At 39.0% G+C, this 20,861-nt stretch overlaps 1 protein-coding gene across 1 annotated transcript; it reads left to right on the top strand.

The window, feature by feature from the left end:
- The first annotated feature begins 174 nt into the window (after positions 1-174).
- On the top strand, positions 175-19,959 carry LOC137255414 (F-box/LRR-repeat protein 4-like). Its single transcript, XM_067792857.1, has 15 exons — positions 175-366; positions 3,642-3,732; positions 3,933-4,062; positions 5,032-5,124; positions 5,731-5,956; positions 6,301-6,371; positions 7,153-7,222; positions 9,006-9,115; positions 10,203-10,312; positions 11,275-11,404; positions 12,790-12,882; positions 13,796-13,903; positions 15,013-15,099; positions 16,804-16,908; positions 19,830-19,959. The coding sequence occupies exons 1-15, from the start codon at positions 175-177 to the stop codon at positions 19,957-19,959; spliced, it is 1,746 nt and encodes a 581-aa protein (XP_067648958.1).
- Positions 19,960-20,861: the final 902 nt, after the last annotated feature.

The following is a 20,861-nucleotide window of genomic DNA, read 5'->3' as shown; positions in this document are numbered from 1 at the left end:
GTCAAAAACAGCCAATCTTTCTTTTTAGTTTTTAACGATTTTCTCTAATGTTGCTCATATAGTTGTGTTAAATAAAATAATTGTCAGTGGAATTTAAGTTTTTTTAAAAGATTTTAATGTTTAATACGAAACTAAATATTTCGTTTTTACGTATTGTTTACTTCCGTTTACAACATGGCGTCAAAACAAGACGATCATCTCAAACAACTGCAAGATTTAAATGTTATTCAACACTACGCCAAAGATGTTGTTGATTTCAGTTCGCAGTACGGAAGTGAAACAAGCATTTCCTACACTGCTTGTAACTTGGCAGGGAAATCAAATATTTACCCGGGCTATGGAGATTTTACCCAAGCGTGCGTGTTTGTAAGTCGTCAGCTGATCTCTACACTGCAGTGACAGCGGTGTTTTCGTAGGCTGAACCAGTTCGTAGACGCGGTGGATTCGTAACCCAGACTGGTCCGTACACCGCGATTTCGTAGACGTGTATAAATAATTAAACAATATCATTTTGCAAGCCTGTTAATTTGGCTAAATCACAATAAAAGGCGACTGTGCTTGTCGTATGAGGCAACTAACGGGATCGGGTGGTCAGGCTCGCTCACTTGGTTGACACATGTCATCGTTTCCCAATTGCGCAGATCGATGCTCAAGTTGTTGATCACCGGATTGTCTGATCCAGCCTCGATTATTTACAGACGGCCGCCATATAGCTGGAATATTGCTGAGTGCGGCGTAAAACTCAATTCACTCACTCACTGCTAAATCACAGGGCTTGTGTATAACGAAGTAGTTTTGCTTTGTTCTCAGTTATACGAACCCTATTTATGACAGCTGATGACAAGAAAAGTGTGATTGAAGAGTGTTTGAATATTTTCCCATATCTTGTTTATTTATATAAATAGATTTGGATTTAGATATAAACTTGTGGTAAGACTTCTGCCTGTATCCCCCTATGTTTTAACATTGAGGAAAACGTTCTTAGAGTGTCGTTTTTAGAAGTTGGATATGTGTTTCAGTATTTTAACTTTAACTAAGATAAAATTAAAGAAGGGCGTTAAAAATTCCTTATTATCAGACAGGGAAGATATATTCAAGTGATGTGATTTGACTGGAATGGAATTTAAGGTGGGATATGGGCAGAAATCTTACCCATTTATTGGTAAATTAATCATTTTTCAATCACAGACACACATCCATAATGAAAATTATACAGATAGCACATAACAGCTTCTTCAAGTCAGTAAGCGTAGGTCCATTCAGTTTTGAAACTTCTCTCACCAAGATAGCATTCATAGTTTAGGCCAACTATGAATGCTATCTAGGCAGTAGCTGTGACCGGTGAGAATGGAGGCCTGTTGTTGTGAATGTTAATTAGGAAGTGGTGAGTTGTTTTGATTGTGTTGTGTTAATGACCCATCCACCTTATCCTTCTTCTCCACTGCTACTTCTGGGCTTGTGTCCGTATATAGTTGAATGCTGATCAATTCAATTGCTGTGAATGTTAAACAGTAAATGGTGAGTTGTTTTGATTGTGAAATACTGTGTGTATGTTAAGTTTTTGTAAATTATTTGTCAATGACCCACCCACCTTGTCTCTGTAGTTGAATGTTGATCATACTTACCTGTTACATTTCTTAAAAAATTTGAGTTTATCAGTGGTCTGGAAGTCGTCCCATGGTAGAAGAATTTGTTGAACCTGGCCCATTGCAAAGCAGGTTCCATCTCCATTGATTTCGAAGTTTCCCCATAGCGTCTATGAATTCACCGCTCAGACTGTCTACGAATCCACCAGATTTCCACGTGTACGAACCAGTCTTGTCTATGAATTCACAGCAAGCCATGACAGTAACCTGGCTCCATGAAACTAATCTATGTTGAGCCTATGTTTTCCAGTTTCATATCTGTTCCACAAATTGGTCTAAGGAGATATAATGTTTGGACATGTCACAGACTAACAAAATCTTAGCCGTGTAATCAAACCGATTTCGTCAGAACAATTCATCCTGTCAGAAGTGGTTTATCGGTAGTGACTAGTGAAATATTCAACTGACAACAAGGACTAGATGGCTATTTGTTTATTTTGTTGATAAAAACCCACTCAGCAATGTTCCAGCTACCTCTAAGCCTTTCAGTCATTAAATCAAATCTGGACCAGCCAATCCAGTGATTGATAATGTCACCAACAATCAATGCCATCAGGTTAACATCAAATGCAATCAGCCAAGTCTCAAGAGTCTGATCACTTGATCAGTTTGGTCACCAAAAACACCCAGTATGTGTAACAGAGGTAGACGTTGGTGGTATATCTCTGATGACGAATACTATGTTTGACATGGATTTATTTCAGAATTGGTGGCATAGGATATGGAGATCCTGTTGACTCTCATTCCAGATAAATGAACAATACAAAACACCTTGAATGCTAAAATATACATCAGTTAATACATGTCTCTTAGATACGCAATGCATATCATGTTACACATGCAGTCATGTTAATAATGATATATACTATAGTTACCATAGTGACCTGGAACGATTTACCCCTTGAACTTCATTCCTGCCAAATCATATATCACCTGAATATATATTCCTCATCTGATGAGGATTAGTTTTAACTTGTTTCTTTCATGGTATCTGAACAAACCCAAAGGGATATTCAACTTCGAAAAATGCCACTCAAAGAAATACTTCCTCATAGTTTTAGTTTAGAGGGTATACAGCGGAAGTCTTGGGGACACAGGTTGAATAAGCTAACTGCTAATGTACGTAGCGTATCACACCGAATCCAAATATACCACATATTGCCTAAGTATAAATATGCATGTATAAACTAGACCATACATGTTACTGCATCACACTGAGGTTGTGCTGTAATTCTGAAGGAGAAAAATGTAGACAGCCACAAGTGAAAAAATACAACTAGTGTATCTGTAAAGCAGGAAATAAAATTGGTCTGGCCTAAGTTTAAAATAATGAAGTTTAACACATTAAAAATGGCTCACTTTTATAGACACACATGTGTATAATATAGTTTGCAAGGGACCGCTTCAAACCAGGAAAACCCTTAAAGGGTATATCTTCAGTCCTATGTTAAAATATGTGTAAACCATCCTACAAAGCAAGGCTGTTCATTGCATGCAAGTACCAACATTTCATGAAGAAATATTTAACACTGCAGGAGCCAAGCTCTTGAAATAAAATCTGATGGACGGACACATCTAATTTCCATATTCCCCTCAGAGTTTAACTTTCAGATATAATCAGATCAGAAAATCCAGCCAAAATGTTGTAGATAGACAAAAGGTGATAAGTGTGGGTGATAAATATCTTGGTAAATACTTGCTTCCAGTATACTAAGGGGTGGCAGGAAGCCTATTGGTTAAAGCAGAAGACCTGGTTTCAATTCCCCACATAGGCACAATGTGTCTGCCCAGGTTGGTGCTTCAATCCATGGCCACATCATGCTGAAAGATATTAAAACATGGTACTTGTTGTTACCCTGCCTGCTGCTCACCATTACAAACAAAGACTGATAACTTCTTTGAGAGGCAGGGTGGTGAGGTAGCCTCGTGTTTAAAGCGTTTGCTTCTCACACCGAAGAGTTGGGTTTGATTCCCCATAATGATTTCCCATTGCAGAGGACATATGGTCCTTGGTGGCGCCAGGCTCCATCTGCCTGTAGAGTGTACAAGAAGACACCAAGAGCATACTGTAGTATGGATTTCATAGGTGAGGCATTGTTCAAATTATATTGTTGGCTCAAGATTTTGAAGAATGTATGTGTTGAGTTTTCCAATAAAGGTTTAAATCATATTGTAATGTTTGGGTATGTAAGTTTTGGTCAGGGCTGGCAAGTTTTACTTTTAACCAACCTTGTGGTCTGACTGTAATGTTTGAGAGTTTCATACCCTGATTACATTCTGTTTCAGAATTATCATTTGAGCAGAAGGTGTACCCAATTCGATTGGATGTGTATGAAACTTACCATCCAGGAGCAGTGGTCAAGATAATGGCATGTGATACAACAGCTGGTACTGATGTAGACACAGGAAAAGTAACGTAACTATGGCAATGGTTCTTTCCTCTTTCAATCCCTGTGTTATGGGTATGCAGTCAGTGAGTCATAAGCTGCTAAATATATCCTGCTTCTCTGTGCTAAAACAGTCACTCTGGAGATGTCTGCTGCAGGTATTATTAAGCCAATTGGAGCAGTGTGTGCAATAGTTAAATTTGTCAGCTTGCAATCAGGGTCTGCTGCTACATTCAGGCTTCACTATCTACAGGCCCTGAAAGAAATCTGCAGGCCCATTTGGTTAAAGTCAAACCAAGAAATACAAAGCAAAACAGACTACATTGTACATTTTCACGCTGTTTCTACAAACTCAAGCAAAGCCTATGGCACGCAGAGGAGTTAGTATTTGTTAGATTGGTGTTGACGCCAAAGTTCTTAAATACCAGGAAGTGAATTTGTAAGAAACATGATGGATCATGGATGATTCTCAATTCCCAATGGAGAAACATTCCAGTTGGAAAATATTTGACAGATAATTTACTGGTGGCCGTAAGGGCCCGCACATATTTGAAACTCCCTGCCCAATACCATAACAACCGGCCCTGGGCCGGCGGTGATTTTGAACGCTGAATGGGAGAATCCTGGATAAATTTAACATCAGAGTTCCCAAATATTGTGATTACTATGACCATCACCTTTTTCATTGAAATTATGCCTGTGTTTTTATACAGATATCTACTGAAAATACTTACCTTTCCCTGGGACTCATACTCTTAATTTTCACAGGTGTTCGACTACAAAATGGAGGTCAAAAACACCTAAATGTTATTATTATTATTATTATTATTACTCTGTTGTAATATTGTTGTAATACAGTTTCTGTTATTGTGTTAGGTATTGTGATCATCACATTGTTACAATAATCAAATTGCAAATGTTTGTAGCAGACTCAGTGATAACTTATTGTTACTTTATCGAAATTTTAACAAAAAGTATTTGGACTTTCCTGAATACAGATGGGTGACCCTATGGTCTGACACTCCCACACAGATAGAGATGCGACCACGAGTCTTCTCTCCACCCCTCAACACTGTCAACTTTGCTACAGAGTAAGTGCAGACTTCATGTCACAAAACATATGTAACGGATTACAAATATTTTAAGAGAATCTGCAGTACTACACCGAACTTCATGCTGTTGTCATGATAGCTGAATGACATCTGTATTCTTGTTTAACTGTGTGCAGCGTGATCCACCTGTCATGAGAAGCTGCAGTACTACACCGAGCTGGATGTTGTCATCTTGGACTCGTGAAGGTCCAGGGGTAGAATAGGTCTTCTTGCTTGCCAATCCATGCTTGCCATAAAAGGTGACTATGCTTCTCGTAAGAGGCAACTAACGCAATCGGGTGGTGAGGCTCGCTGACTTGGTTGACTTGTCATCGGTTCCCATTTGCAAAGACCGATGCTTATGCAGTTGATCACTGGATTGTCTGGTCCAGACTTGATTATTAAGAGACCACTGCCATATAGCTGGAATATTGCTGAGTGTGGGATAAAACTGAACTCACTCACTCACTCACTCTTTCACTCACTCACTCTTTCACTCACTCACTCACTCACTCACTCACTCACTCACTCACTCACTCACTCTTATCCAGGATGGCTGAAGACATTTGCCTGCTTCTATGACTATGGGATATCTGTCTCTTACAGCCTGATCCGTCTAGAACTCTGTCATGAGAAGCTGCAGTACTACACCGAGCTGGATGCCGTCATCCTACAGGGATTGTCTGACAAGGATCAGTACCAAGCCTGGGCATCTACCAACAAGACTCTCACCCAATCGCTGGAGAGACTGGAGCTGAGAGACACACATGTCCCAGAGACATCCAATGAGAACTGGAAACCTGTACTGAATGGATACTTTGGTTGTTTACCTGTAAGATTTAGACAAAATTTTGTCAGTCTAATTACTTCCAAAGTATTTAGGTTGCAAGAAAACCCAGTTGTTGGAGTTGAATCGTTTTGGTATGTTTAACCTTAGCTTGGGAAAACCCAACTTCATTGGAGTTAAGATAGGCCAGAAGAACCTCATTGTTAGAAAAAATCTTGGCAGGAGTCAACTAAATTTCATGAATTGACTAGATATGATATGATATTGATCAAGACATGGACGAAAGGGAAATTTGTTTTTCACATTTGCTTTAAGATATTCCAGGATTGGTTTGCTTGAGATATTTTGCATAGAATGCTGAAAAATTTTGGATTGTTCTTCAATTTCAGGAGGAGGTGATTCAGCTCATCCTGAGTTATCTGGACACACCATCTATATGTTGTGCCTCTCAGACTTGCAAGTAAGGCCATGACAAACCAGAACATCTTCAGAAATGTTTAACCCTTTTGTCTTACTACGCCAAATGTCTGAGACAATGTCCGGCTCTACCAATGGAATGTCCAAATTCTTGTCCAAAATGCTTACTGATAAGATCAAAACTCGCTTTAGTATTTTCCTCTACAAATCTACAAATTTCTCTTGTTCTGCAGCAGAAAGGTCATTGCATTGACGTGGGACTTGCCATCTTGATTTACAGGTGTCAGTTGCAATTGATCTCATACTGTGTGTTTATATTAAAAAAAACAGCCATGACAGGTTTTGCTCAAACTATCACAAAGAGTGATGTGTTAATTCTAAGAAATAATAAACTCATGATTTGTTCAACTCACAACATATTAATTGCCATTGAAGTTTACCAATAATGAGTCCTGCTATTAAGCAATATGACTACCATATGTACAGCTGGATTGATGAAGCAGAAACAAGTGCAATTAGGTAATTCATTACCGATAATTGACGTTCGGAGTCTGAGACTGAAGCATCAGATTAGTAGATTGGTTACAGCTTGAATCTGTTCAGATAACGTGGAATTTGGGTTATTGGGACTCAACTAGTGCGGCCTGACTGTATTTTCAAGTTCACCTGTCTTGTTGTGTTTAAGTATTGTCTGGCATTATGTTTAGGACTTGCATTAAAACAGTGTCATTCAAAAACTGAGATATTATCAGTAACATTACATGTCTCTTTTCTCTTGTCTTCCTTGACTAATGTAACTGGGATTTGGTTGTCTTTATGTACAGATTGCTGCGACAGCACTGCTACGACCCCCTTCTGTATACAGAGGTCAACCTGCAGCCACATTGGCCCCAGGTAACCATACATGCAGTTCCTGTCTCAGACATACAGTTTATGTTCCAGTTAGACATACAGTTTCTGTTTCAGTAGACATACAGTTTTTGTTTCAGCTAGACATAAAGTTTCTGTCTCAGTTAGACATACAGTTTCTGTCTCAGACATACAGTTTCAGTCTCAGACATATAGTTTCTGTCTCAGACATACACTTTCAGTCTCAGACATATAGTTTCTGTCTCAGTTAGACATACAGTTTCTGTCTCATACATACAGTTTCTGTCGCAGTTAAATATACAGTTTCTGCCTCAGACATAGTTTTTGTTTCAGTTAGACATACAGTTTCCATCTCAGTTAGACATACAGTTTCTGTCTCAGTTAGACATACAGTTTCTGTCTCAGATGTACAGTTTCTGTCTCAGACATAGTTTCAGTCTCAGACATATAGTTTCTGTCTCAGTTAGACATACAGTTTCTGTCTCAGACATACAGTTTCTGTTGCAGTTAGATATACAGTTTCTGCCTCAGACATACAGTTTCTGTCTCAGACATAGTTTTTGTTTCAGTTAGACATACAGTTTCTGTCTTGGACATACAGTTTCCATCTCAGTTAGACATACAGTTTCTGTCTCAGACATAGTTTCAGTCCCAGACATATAGTTTCTGTCTCAGTTAAAAATACAGTTTCTGTCTCGGACATACAGTTTCCGTCTCAGTTAGACATACAGTTTCTGTCTCAGACATATAGTTTCTGTCTCAGACATACAGTTTCTGTCTCAGACATACAGTTTCTGTCTCAGACATAGTTTCAGTCTCAGACATATAGTTTCTGCCTCAGTTAGACATACAGTTTCTGTCTCAGATATACAGTTTCTGTTTCAGTTAGACATACAGTTTCTGTCTCAGACATACAGTTTCTGTCACAGTTAGATATACAGTTTCTGCCTCAGACATACAGTTTCTGTTCCAGTTAAACATACAGTTTCTGTTTCAGTTGTCAGTCATTTCATATGAAATACATCTTGTTTGAGGAACTCTGTTAGTGTCCATTCTAAGGCTGCTATACAGTGGATTCTGTCAAAACTGACAGCTGTCCAATCTGGCATGTCGTCAACACTAGCGTAAAGTCTCGGTCTTTATCATGATTTGCAGTCCGGGAGTGGTTAGTTGAGGATCCTCGTCTGAAATAAGCTGATTGAACATGTGTTTATATAGTAATCAGCACTGTGTAATCTAGTATGTGACTAGGAGTCGGAGTGATGTGTACTGTCACAAATTAGAAAAAGCAAATTCTTGTCAGTTATCAAGAGACAAACTACTTCAACTTGTTTTTATTTCTTAGTAACTGTACATTCATTTGGAAAATGACCTCAAGTGAGACAATTCAAGGAGATAAAAACTATTGCAATAGTATTACAACGCTATCGCAATAGTATGTTGCTTCTCCATCAGTAGTCACCCCTAGTGTGTTCACACTGCAAACTGGTCAGTTTTTGTGATAGTGCCCCATTGTTTAAGAACAATGTTATGTTTCATGACATCACAGCATTATAACATGACATGGAATAACAACATGACTTGTATAAAGTTTCTCAGCAGAGTTGACTTTTCACTGTTTTTTTTCGTCATAGTTTTTCTACTTAGGACAATGACTGCTTTTTAGAAAAAACAATATACCCAGAATTGATCATTACCATATTTGCTGGTAATTAAATACTCACACCATAATCTATTTTCATTGTAGCGATACCTAGTTAACAGAAATCGTTTGAACTTTTGGAACTTTTGGAAGTGTCTGTTGCAGGTATCTGATGAAGTGTTAGACAGTCTGCAGTGTCGATGTTACATGATACAAAGACTCAATTTGTCGTGGTGTGGCAAGAATGGTCCGATCTCCACTACAGCACTGACAAGGTCAGTTGGTTATGTAAACGATCAAAACTGACCATGGTTTTCTTTGAAAAAGGAAAACTGTGGCAGAGACAAATTGGAGATAGGCCTGACCCGTTTTCCAGATGCCAAGGCTTACATTTTTGGCAAGACAACAGAGTGAGGTGTGGTTTGTTTTTCAGTGGGGAAATGATACCTTGAGAAAGTAAGGAATTGATACAAAGTCTGTCATAGACTCATACAATGATGAAATACATGAATTTACAACCCCTGTATGTCAAGGCATCTGATGCACTGCCCGATCTTTCACATTGGTTCAAGATTAGACATAGAATAGGCCCTCAGCAACCCATGCTTGCCATACAAGGCGACTAGTCTTGTCATAAGAGGCAACTAAGTGGATCTGGTGGTTAGGCAACTCATTTGGTTGACTCATGTCATCGTATCCTAATTGCATAAATCAATCTTCATGCTGACCTGTGAAGGTCCCAAGGTAGAATAGGCCTTCAGCAACCCATGCTTGCCATACAAGGTGACTAGTCTTGTCATAAGAGGCAACTAAGTGGATCTGGTGGTTAGGCAACTCATTTGGTTGACTCATGTCATTGTATCCCAATTGAATAAATCAATCTTCATGCTGACCTGTGAAGGTCCCAAGGTAGAATAGGCTTTCAGCAACCCATGCTTGCCATACAAGGTGACTAGTCTTGTCGTAAGAGGCGACTAATGGCATCGGGTGGTCAGGCTTGCTGACTTGGTTGACACAATGTCATCGGTTCCAAATTGCGCAGACCGATACTCATGTTGATCACTGGATTGTTTAGTCCAGACTCATTTAGTCACAGACCACTGCCATATAGCTGGAATATTGCTGAGTGTGGCATAAAACTCAATTCACTCACTCAATGTTCGTGCTATTAATCACTGAATTGTCTGGTCCAGACTCAATTATTTACAGACCGCCAGCTTGAATAATATTAGACATTTTACATTTTGATATTGTGACCACATGATATATATCTTAAGATATACAGTTCAGTATCAGTTATTAAGTTACCTATTTTCATATAAACGGTAAACATGCCAGATAACTGATTGCTTTATTTCTTAGATTTCTCGGTGTCTGTGGGCAGACATTGTCCTGCTTGGGTCTGTCTTGTTGTCAGTTTGTGACTGGTGACTATCTGAGCCTCATTGCAGAAAACTGTCCACAACTTACAGGTAGGGACAGATTTGTTGTAGATAATTCATAACTGTCACCTAGGGACTAGAGAGTCTGCCTTGATAGGAATGTTGGTGATTTGATTGTTGCCTGCCTTATACCAGAATTTGTTGATATGTGGAATTTTTTCCTTACCATGACCTTTACATTTTGACCTTGTTACCACCATGCATTTGGGTCAATAGAGCTTTAAACATCTTTTCCTCTGAAATTGAGGAGCTGAATTGAGGCTTGTATGTTTCTCGTTTGATGGTGTCATATCTTTTTTCAAATCATAGTTTTTCTTAGGCTTCATTATTTGTACAGAAGATATATCAATGCTCACTACAGATTTTCCTATGTGGCTGTCTTTGTTAATATTCCAAACCCCTGAAGATCAAGGTTTTTGCTCTTGTTTACACTTGTTTATGATGGCTTCTGACAGGCTCGCTCATGTTGTTGATCACTGGCTTATAATAAGAAGGGAGAGAGTTTGGAAGAAAGAAGGGTTGGTTACCGTACTTCTTTTAATAAGGGCTTGGGTGAATACTTTTTCGGTGGACTTAAGACCCAGCAGACCTGTGAAGGTCTCAGGGTAGAACAGGCCTTCAGCAACCCATGCTTGTCATAAAATGCGACTATGCTTGTCATAAAAGGAGACTAATGGGATCGGTGGTCAGGCTCACTGACTTTGTTGACACATGTCATCGGTTCCCAATTGCATAGATCGATGCTCATGTTGTTGATCACAGGATTGTCTTCTCCAGACTTGATTATTTACAGACGGCCGCCATATAACTGGAATATTGCTGAATGCAGCATAAAACTGAACTCACTCAATGTTCATGCTATTAGTCACTGAATTGTCTGGTCCAGACACACTCACTCACTCACTCACTCATTCAGATGATATGCTTCACATGGGTTAGCGTGTCATTTCATTGCAAGAAGGCATCATACAGAGTTTGTAATATGTTGCAAGATCTCGACTTAAGCTGTTGTCGGAAGATCGACGGACCGGGCATGATGGAGCTCACCAGAATTACCAAGCTACAGAAGCTGAATCTGTACCGAACCTTCGTAGAACTCACCCCTCTTCTCAACATCATATAGTCAGTATAATCTTGTTTTTGCCCGTGTAACTATCACTGAATATATGCACATTAGACAAGTAACAAATTTGGGGACCACTAATTTGGTCAATTTTGGTAGTAGTTAGTTAAATACGTAACAGTTAAAACAAACAGCTAATGGCAGGACCTAAACAGCAGTTAGTTACGATGACTGGTTCATTGTAAACATGTTTTTTGCATATAAACATATTTTACCATACTTCATCACAGTACAGACCCTGCTTATTTTACAGACTTTTCAGAGCAATACAATTTTTTCAACACTCTGAAGTTCCTACTCGTGAGGTAAAATACCCCCTCCCTAATAAATGATCCCTATTAGAAATATGTAGCATGCAGACGAGAACACCTCGATGATCTGTGCAGAGTTTTTTGTTGTTTTTTTATTCTTATTGTTATTTTAGATTAAGACCCATTTTACCAACGAAACTCATATAGCATATGTCCAATTTACATTGATCTGGATTCTTTAAGGCATCACAGAACAAACACAAAGACATCCACTAATACATGACTTAATATTGTTTTAGTTTTCAATAATCTATTATTTTAGAAAAAAAACTACTGACAGATCCCTTGCATGAAAATTAAAAATTTATATTTTAGCTATATATTGTATACATGTATTTCTATACCTTATCTATCCCATCTCATCTCCCATTATGCCCGACAGTCATGCCGAGATGGACCGCAACCTAAACTGGACCATGGACTCCCACACTCCCCATCCCCTTGGCCTGCAACCCAAACTCCCCACCCCCTTTGACTGTAATCCAAACAACACACACCCTTGGACTGCAACCCAAACTCCCCACGTCCTTGGAAAGCAAATAAAACTCTCCACCACTGTTGACTGCAACCCAAACTCCCCACCTCCTTGGACTGCAAATAAAACTCCCCCCCTACCCCTTTGACTGCAACCATATCTCCCCACCCCAATGGACTGCAACCAAACCTCCCCACATCCTTGGACTGCAACCAGATCTCTCCACCCACTTGGACAGCAACCAAAACTCCCACCCCCCTTTCACTGCAACCATATCTCCCCACCTCCTTGGACTGCAACCAAAACTTGCCACCCCGTTGAACTGCAAGCAAAACCTCCCACCCCCTTGGACAGCAACCAAAAATCCCCACCCCCTTGGACAGCAAGCTAAACTTCCCAACCCCCTTGGACTGCAACCGAAATTCCCCACCCCCTTGGACTGCAACCAAATCTCCCCACCCCCTTGGGCTGCAACTGAAACTCCCCACCCCCTTGGACTGCAACCAAATCTCCCCTCTCCCTTGGACCACAGCCGAAACTCCCAGTTCCTCCCACCCTGTGCCTCTATTTAATTCTCATAGTCTAACTCTGTCTACAGTTCCTGCCCCGATCTCCAACACCTCAATATTGGTTCCTGTAGTCGCATCTCCAGCCACGACGATGTTGCTGCTGCTCTGGGGAAGTTCTCAAAGTACAGTATCCCTTATTGGCACTCATTATCATTGTAGTGTTCTCCTATCGATAATGGGTAAAAGCACAAAGTTTGAACAAATACTATCCTAATCAAGAAATTACACCCTTTTTGACAAATCCTGGACCACTCAATGAAAACTTTGAGGATTATTGTCCTGACTACTGAGAAAAGGAGGAAAGTAAAAAAACATGCTAAAATTTTATGGCTTTTTTTGTTCTCATTTTTTTTATTTTTTGGACAAAGAGGAACCAAAGAATCTTTTTCATTTTTTATAATTGCAATTTTGAAATGCTTAAAAGCAAACAAGATGGAAAAAAAAGGTTTCTGACTGTTTATAAGGGGTGACTTTTGAGAGGGAAACTATTGCGGTAGTGATAGTCTGATGCTTCATACTATTACAATAGCTATTATCTTACCTCGCACAGGAATGTCGCTTTCTGACTGGCTGAGCACCCTTGTACTTTTTTTTCAATGTACCATGCTTACAAATGGTGTATATTTTTCACACCTCTGGGAATGCCGAACTCATTTTGTTGATCATGGTAGTGCTGCTTTTTTTGAATAACATTGAATCATTGTACATTTATCAAAGGATATGAATTTCTAAACTATTGACAGTCACACACACTATTGATGCGTCAATAGTTTTTTGTTTCTATCATCGATTAATTGCTATTAGAGGCTCAACAATATGAACACATTGATAATTTGATGCAACGTTACTGCGCTACAGTTTACACATTTCTGACCTGGTTGTGAACAAGCTGATTCATCCAGTTCCATTCAGTTACATGTATAACTTATAATGTGAAATTTCAATATACTTGGTTTAGAATGGTTTTATGCCTGTAGTCATTGCAGTACTAGTGGGGAAAAACATTCTGACAAGTCAGCTATGTTTTGCTTTCAGGAAGCTACGATCTCTTGATCTCTGGCGTTCTCGAAAGATCTCATACATTGGGCTTCAAGCTATTGCGAACAACTGCTTTGAATTGGAGGAGCTGGATATAGGCTGGTGGTATGTTTTGGACCCTTAGCTAATTTTTCGTTTTGCCAGAAACCAACAATACCAGCATATTTATCATATGCTGCAAGGGGTGGTGGGGTAGCCTAGTCACAGAGATGACTCAGGCTGTACTGTTGTGCTTCCTTATTCTTTAATGTGGTGAGTATCAACAAGCTGTTTCCATTTGGCTTTCCTCACACAGACAATTCCTTGGTACTAGATACTGTTTGGATTTTTTTTAACTAAACTGACTGATATGTTTTCAGTGGACTTCAGACCCAGGTTCCGGGGTAGAATAGGCCTTCAGCAACCCATGCTTGCCATAAAAGGTGCTTGTCGTAAGAGGCAACTAATGGGATCTTGTGGTCAGGTTCGCTGACAGGCTTGCTCATGTTGTTGATCATTGGCTTGTCTTGGCCAGACTGAATTATTTACAGACCGCAGCCATATAGCTGGAATATTGCTGAGTGCGGCGTAAAACAACTCACTCACTCACTCACTCACTCACTCACTCAGACCCAGCACGTGTTAGAGGCCTAGTGCTTTTGGGCTTACTGGGTGTAATGACAGTAATTGTTAGTGAGCTGGTTTACCCCTGGCACTTATTAGTGGCCTGACTTGAGACAGAGCACTTATTAGAAGAAATACGGTATTTTTTTGACAAGAATGTTTGTCTGACTGTGTTGACACTGTTTCCTATTTCAGTGAGCAGGTTTTGTAACAAAGGGAGATAAATGGTGTTGAGGTAATACAGTGCATTAAATAGACATTTATTTGGTGGTGAAGTAAGTGCATGAAAAGACCAACTGTCAGTGAATTCTTTTGCTGGGATATCTTTTGATTAAAGCATTCACTCAACACTAAGACCGAGATTCAGTCAAACTTACAGGTTCAATATGTGAAGCCCATTTGTGGTGTTACTGCCATGATATTGATGGAATATTCCTAAAAGAAGCATAAAATCATCTCCCTCACTCACTCACTCACTCACTGGTGTTGACTGCCGGCTGTGCTGTCAGTAAGTGTGGTTTGTCTGGTTGAGATTTGAATATATACAAACTACCCTGGTAAAGCTGGAATAAACAATACCCTACTCACTCACTCACTCACTTGTGTTTCAGCACAGACCTCCACTCCAGCACTGGTTGTCTTGTCAGCCTGGTGGAAAAGTGTAAGAAACTACGCAAGCTCTTCCTTACTGCCAACAGGTAGCCATCTTACATTGTCATTTTTAGCACATGGGTGTTGCCAGGAATTTGGAAGCGGAGAGTAATGGGTGGGGGGTGTAAGTTCGGGGGTTCGAACCAAGGTTTCTGTGCCAATGTGAAAAAAAATTATGTTCATTTTCAAAAGAGGGGTGTTCAAACCCCCTGAATCCCTCAACCACACCTTGGATCTAGTCAAAGTATCTCGTCCATTAGAAGCTGAAAAACATGGTTTTTTTACATGACCATTAGCAGATTATTAACCTAAGGCAAAAATAAAAACCTATCATTAGTTAATATCTTTTGAGTAGTATATATCTCTTGGATATATTTGGTCAAGATGACCTGCATCCTAGATTGATAATTCAAAGATAAACTTATTACATATATATGTATAATTATTTCGCATATTATAAGTTGTTCACTGGTCACGAGGGGTCCATGGGCTCAAGGACCCTCCAGGTTTGTTTATGTTCCCCGAGCCGCAGGGCTCGGGGAACATAAACAAACCTGGAGGTTACATGAGCCCATGGACCCCGAGGGGCCAGTGAACAACGTATTTATCTTACCGAACACCTCAGTTTTAATTTTGAACTGTTTGAAGCACTTCTGTTGAATGCGAGGCGAATCGCCATTTTGCAGATGACACAAGGTAAACAGATTTAGAGTAATGGTAATTTCCATGCTTCAAGCAAGATTCAATGTTATTCAAGGCAAAGAAGTACTACCATGAAGCACCAAAAGTTTTGAAATTCCCAGTGGTGTACTTTGAAAATAATACATCGCCTGTAAACGGGGTACATTGAAAATAATAGAATAGCGCTTAGCCAATCAGAAAGCGACATTCATGTGTGAGGTGAGATAAATAATTATAAAACTATACTGTGGAAAGTTTAAGTATAAAAGACTGAAGTGAAAAATTGTGTTCTGTTTTCATCTTTGCTTGTGATGTAACTTTGTGTATAATTAATAATACAATATAAATATAATAATTCATTTCGCATTGTATCCATCTGACTAGTTGCTCACAGGATGCTTTAATCAGAATCTGATATCTATTACCCCAGATAACCCAAAGTGCCTGTTGGGTGCTAGAAGGTTATAGTTACATGGCATTATCCAATTGGGTACCCTTTTTCTCCTGGGTGAACAGAGGCAGTTTTGAACAAACTAACTTGACTAAGGTGAAACCACATGTGTCACTTGTACATCATTGTGGGTCAGGACTGAAGTCCTCGAAACTCGCAGGAGTCAAGCTGTCCAAGGATCATCTGAGATCAACTTGGCTTAGTGTTAACTTATTCATGATCTGGGCCCCATTCATCACAGCAATCGTAGTGCTATGACAGTCGTAAGTGTATAATAAAGCATGGGAGTTATGATCACCTTAAGGCTATGATCGTTTTGGGAAACGGGGCCCTTAGCTCTACACACAGGACCACACTTGAGCACCTCATTGTGTAATTATTGTAACTGCATGTAGGACATCTTTCTTATTCTTAAGGACAACATGACTCAGCGGTTACACTTGATGTCATTGTAGAGTGTTGTCCTTGTACTCTGATGGCATTCCCTGATACCTGTTTAAGTCACTGGTTTCTTGAGTGATGAAACATGAAAATATCTGTTGACTGCAGTCAACAGCAATTGTTTTTTAAAATCTATAATAATGTGTTTGTTATATAATGTTGTTTGTTGTCGCTGCAGGACTGTATGTGATGTGGACCTTCTAGCCATAGCTAAGAACTTGGCCAGTCTGGAGCAGCTGGACATTCTAGGCACAAGGGAGGTAACTGCTGATGCAGCTGTAAGGTAATGCATATTTTTCAAGATGAATATGACAGCTGGCCACATGTTTCTTAACTAACTTAAAGCCTGCCTCCAAAACAATGAGCCATAGGTCACAGATTTGCTGCAGCTGTTATGAGTGTGTATTTTCTGTATACTTTGTTATTAATTAAGTAATAATTATTATAGGGTCACAATGTTTAGTGTTTTGAATAATAATTATGTTGGGTCACATTTCGTATAATAGATGGTCAGCATTTTTAGGATTTTGGCAGGAGGCTTTCTAGAAATTATCTGCCCTTGGCTTTCTATTTGCTGTCTTCCGGAACTATTTGAGAGCATTCCACGTTAGTGTCAATGGGCGTGTGTGCTCGAACTTTTGGGAAATGACTGAATATGTATATAAAGGCTATTTGCCATGTTGAGACACGGACATACATTCACTGGAGTATATGCATCATTGCCAACAAATCCGTCAACGCCTGAATCTTCATAGCCGCTGTTAGACCTCTGTCTGTGTTACGTTCTGCATAACTGTTTCTCTCTCGCACTAAGACTTTGGTGAGTTTGCTGTATTAAATTTTGTGACCCATTGCCTTAGATTGTGTCTCACGTGTATTGTATTTGAAATCAGTATTTTGAAACTGACTTGTGACTTTGTATAACTTGCTCTCTTTGCTAATAATAATATTTTAGACTTGTTTTTGTTCTGTTTTGCTGGTTCACAGGGGATTTCTTACACCTTTTGTCATGGCAAATTCTTTACCATAACAAAATTGGGGGCTCGTCCGGGATAGAATTCATTTGACATTTGAGACCATTTGTGAAATCTATTTCAGATTTCTGCAATTTTGCAACAAGTTAATCATGGAACCAGCAAAATGGTGTTTGAACTTGAGAAGGTTGTATTGTCCCCTGACTCTGAGACAATCAGTCAGTTCCGGAAATCAGATACATTGCAAATTTCTTCACGTCTCAAACTTAATGTCAAACCTGCAATGAGGAAATTTCAGATTTTGAAAATTGTGTTGAATCACTATATTGAAGTTGGAATTTTTGAAGATAATGTTTTGGAAATGGTGCCAGAAGAATATTCAGACCGCTTGGAAATGAAAAATTTAGAAATAGAACTGGAAAGAAGGATGGAAATAGGAAAAGAAATAGAAGAAAGGGAAATGAAAAAGTTTGAGATGGAGATAGAAAGAGAAAGGGAAAGAGACAGAAAGGAATCAGAATTGAAGAAATTGCAAGTTGACAAAGAAATTGCTTCAGAAAAAACTTGAAAACCCTTTCAACCCTCAGATTCTTCATTTGACATTGCAAGTATTTGACAAGTATTTTCTACATTTTGAGAAAGTTGCTGAAAATCCCAAGTGGCCTAGGGAGTCATGGACTATGTTACTGCAAACTGTTTTGAAGGGTAAAGCTCAGGATGCTTATTCAGCTTTGTCAGTACAACAAAGCTCAGATTATGATCTTGTCAAGAAAACAGTTTTGAAGGCCTATGAGTTAGTGCCTGAGGCTTATCGTAAGAAATTCAGAAATGCTCACAAAAGTGACAGTGAGACTTTTGACAGTTTTGTAGAGTTTGCTAGTGAAAAAAAAACATTGTTTGACAGGTGTTGTTGGTCTAAGGAAGTCACAAATTTTGATGGTTTGAGACAGTAAGTGTTGATGGAAGATTTCAAGCAGAGTGTTCATGCTGACCTTAAGACATATTTGGATGAACAAAAGGTTGACAACTTACATATGGCATTTCCGGAAAGCCTGCTGCCAGAATCCTAAAAATGCTGACCATCTGTTATATGAAATGTGACCCATTATGATTATTATTCACTAAATAAAACAATAAACATTGTGACCCAATAATAATTATTACTTAATTAATAACAAAATACACAGAAAATACACACTCGTAACACAGTACAATAAATATGTTCAGTCAGTTGTATATTCTGTTTTTGACAAGGTATAATTAACATTATGAATATGCAAGAAAATATTTTCAAGCAACCTGGTAAGTTTTATTATATTTAAGAATGGATTGATGTCAAATTGGTGAATTTAGAGGAACATTGCCATTTATAAAATCAGTGCAGACATTTAATCAGTGAATGTGGTACTCATCTTCCAAGTGATACAGTTACCATGGCTACTTGACCCGTGAAGGTCCCGAGGTACTGGTAGAATAGGCCTTCAGCAACCCATGCTTGCAATAAAAGGCGACTGTGCTTGTTGTAAGAGGAGACTAACAGGATCGGGTGTTCAGACTTGCTGACTTGGTTGACACATGTCATCGGTTCCCAATTGCACAGATCGATGTTCATATTGTTGATCACTAGATTTCTGGTCCAGGCTCGATTATTTACAGACCACCACCACATAGCTGTAATATTGCTGAGTGCGGCGTAAAATTAAATTATACTCACCATGGCTACAGTGGGTACAAGTGAAATATACCTCTGAGTAATATGAGCTTTTATGCAAGTTACTTCCAGATGTACTTACCAACTGACTCTATGGTTGCAACAGGGTGCAAGACTTATTATTCCTTTCGACTTGCCTGAAGTAGAGGCAAACAGCTTCCAAAGAGAAACTCTTGCTATATATGGAGTGTAAACTCAGTACATCGAAAACTGTCTCACATAGTATTGTTTTTGTGTTTGCCAAACATGCTCCAATCACAAGTTGAGTGTAGGATATTCATAAAGATCGCACCAAGGGACATAACACTGCGGGATTCGCATGAAGTAATGTTCAGTTGGTAGAGGGAGCAAGAGCCGATTTAATTCAACATTGCATTAATTCATTCAAAGCTGGCCAAGAGGAACAGTCTGACATTTCTGTGCTTTGTCTCTCACCTTCCTCACTAACATTCTGACATGTCTGTCACCTGTCTTTCTCACCTCTTTCAATGACCTGTCTTTTTTACCTCTTTGCCACAGGGTCCTGGAGAACTGTAAGAAGCTGCGGTTCTTTGATGTGTCGTTCTGTGCCGGCTTGGACAACGTGGTCGTGGAAGCCTGGAGAAAAGTCTACCCCAACGTTGCAATCAAGAAGAGCTTCCAATCCTAGCTCTCTACCTCACTGCTGGCAAACACAGTCATCTTAAACCTCACATACTCTCTTAAGTTCCTTGTTATTTGGGTTTTTCTGACTATTTTATACCTTGAAAGTAGTACACTGTCACCAAGACATCTTACTTCAGCACAGTTGAATGGTTATCACAGCTTCACGATTCATGACCAAAACATATTTTAAATGAAATAGTCTATACCTTTTTGTGTCTTTACTTTGTCAGCAAAGTAGTTCTAGTTTGAATTACATGATAGTCTTGTTGGTGAGTTATGTGTTGGTTAAAGAGTTTTAACATAAGTTTACTCTGTGAAACCTTGATATATCTCAGGGTCATCTGGACCGTAGACATTGTCTACACTCAGCTGGTTTTGCTTTTTTGCTTTGAAAATAACACTCTTAAGAGCAGGGAATTTAGTACATTTCACTGTCCCTCTACTCTTAAAAGAAAACTATTATAAAAATTAGTTAATTTTAATGGTTGTTATTTGTTTGAATTAAGCATTTGATATGGATATTGTTATAATACAGTATTTTTTCAAATATTTCAGATATTGTTTTGAGTTAATTTATGGTTGTTGTTCTTGCCTTCTGTGAATATATTTACATGCCATATCTTGGACAGAACTTACAAGATTCTGTTTAAGGCTACATTGTAGTCAGTACTTAAGTCAGTGTTGGTTTTTTCGGACAGATTTAAGTCTTTGAAGGACGTTTAGACGTGGAAGCAATAGAAAAGCAAGATTTATCGATGCTGATTTCTTTTTAGTGAATAACACAACATGTTGGAACACATGCTAACTCCTTCATTCACCTGAGGAAAGAGCAAGCATACACTCTGAAATGTGTTATTTACAAGGAAGTAGTCCACGTCCATACTTCAGACAGGTTTTGTGATGATG

This window comes from Haliotis asinina, chromosome 11 (genome assembly GCF_037392515.1).
Source record: "Haliotis asinina isolate JCU_RB_2024 chromosome 11, JCU_Hal_asi_v2, whole genome shotgun sequence".
NCBI lineage: Eukaryota > Metazoa > Mollusca > Gastropoda > Lepetellida > Haliotidae > Haliotis > Haliotis asinina.
Note: the sequence above shows the minus strand (reverse complement) of the source record. Positions and strands in the feature narration are given on the sequence as shown.

Coding starts and splice junctions, on each gene's coding strand:
- LOC137255414 (XM_067792857.1), top strand. CDS start 175: ATGGCGTCAAAACAAGACGATCATCTCAAACAACTGCAAGATTTAAAT. Junction 3,733..3,932: donor CTGTAGTATGGATTTCATAG/GTGAGGCATTGT, acceptor ATTCTGTTTCAG/AATTATCATTTGAGCAGAAG. Junction 4,063..5,031: donor GTAGACACAGGAAAAGTAAC/GTAACTATGGCA, acceptor TCCTGAATACAG/ATGGGTGACCCTATGGTCTG.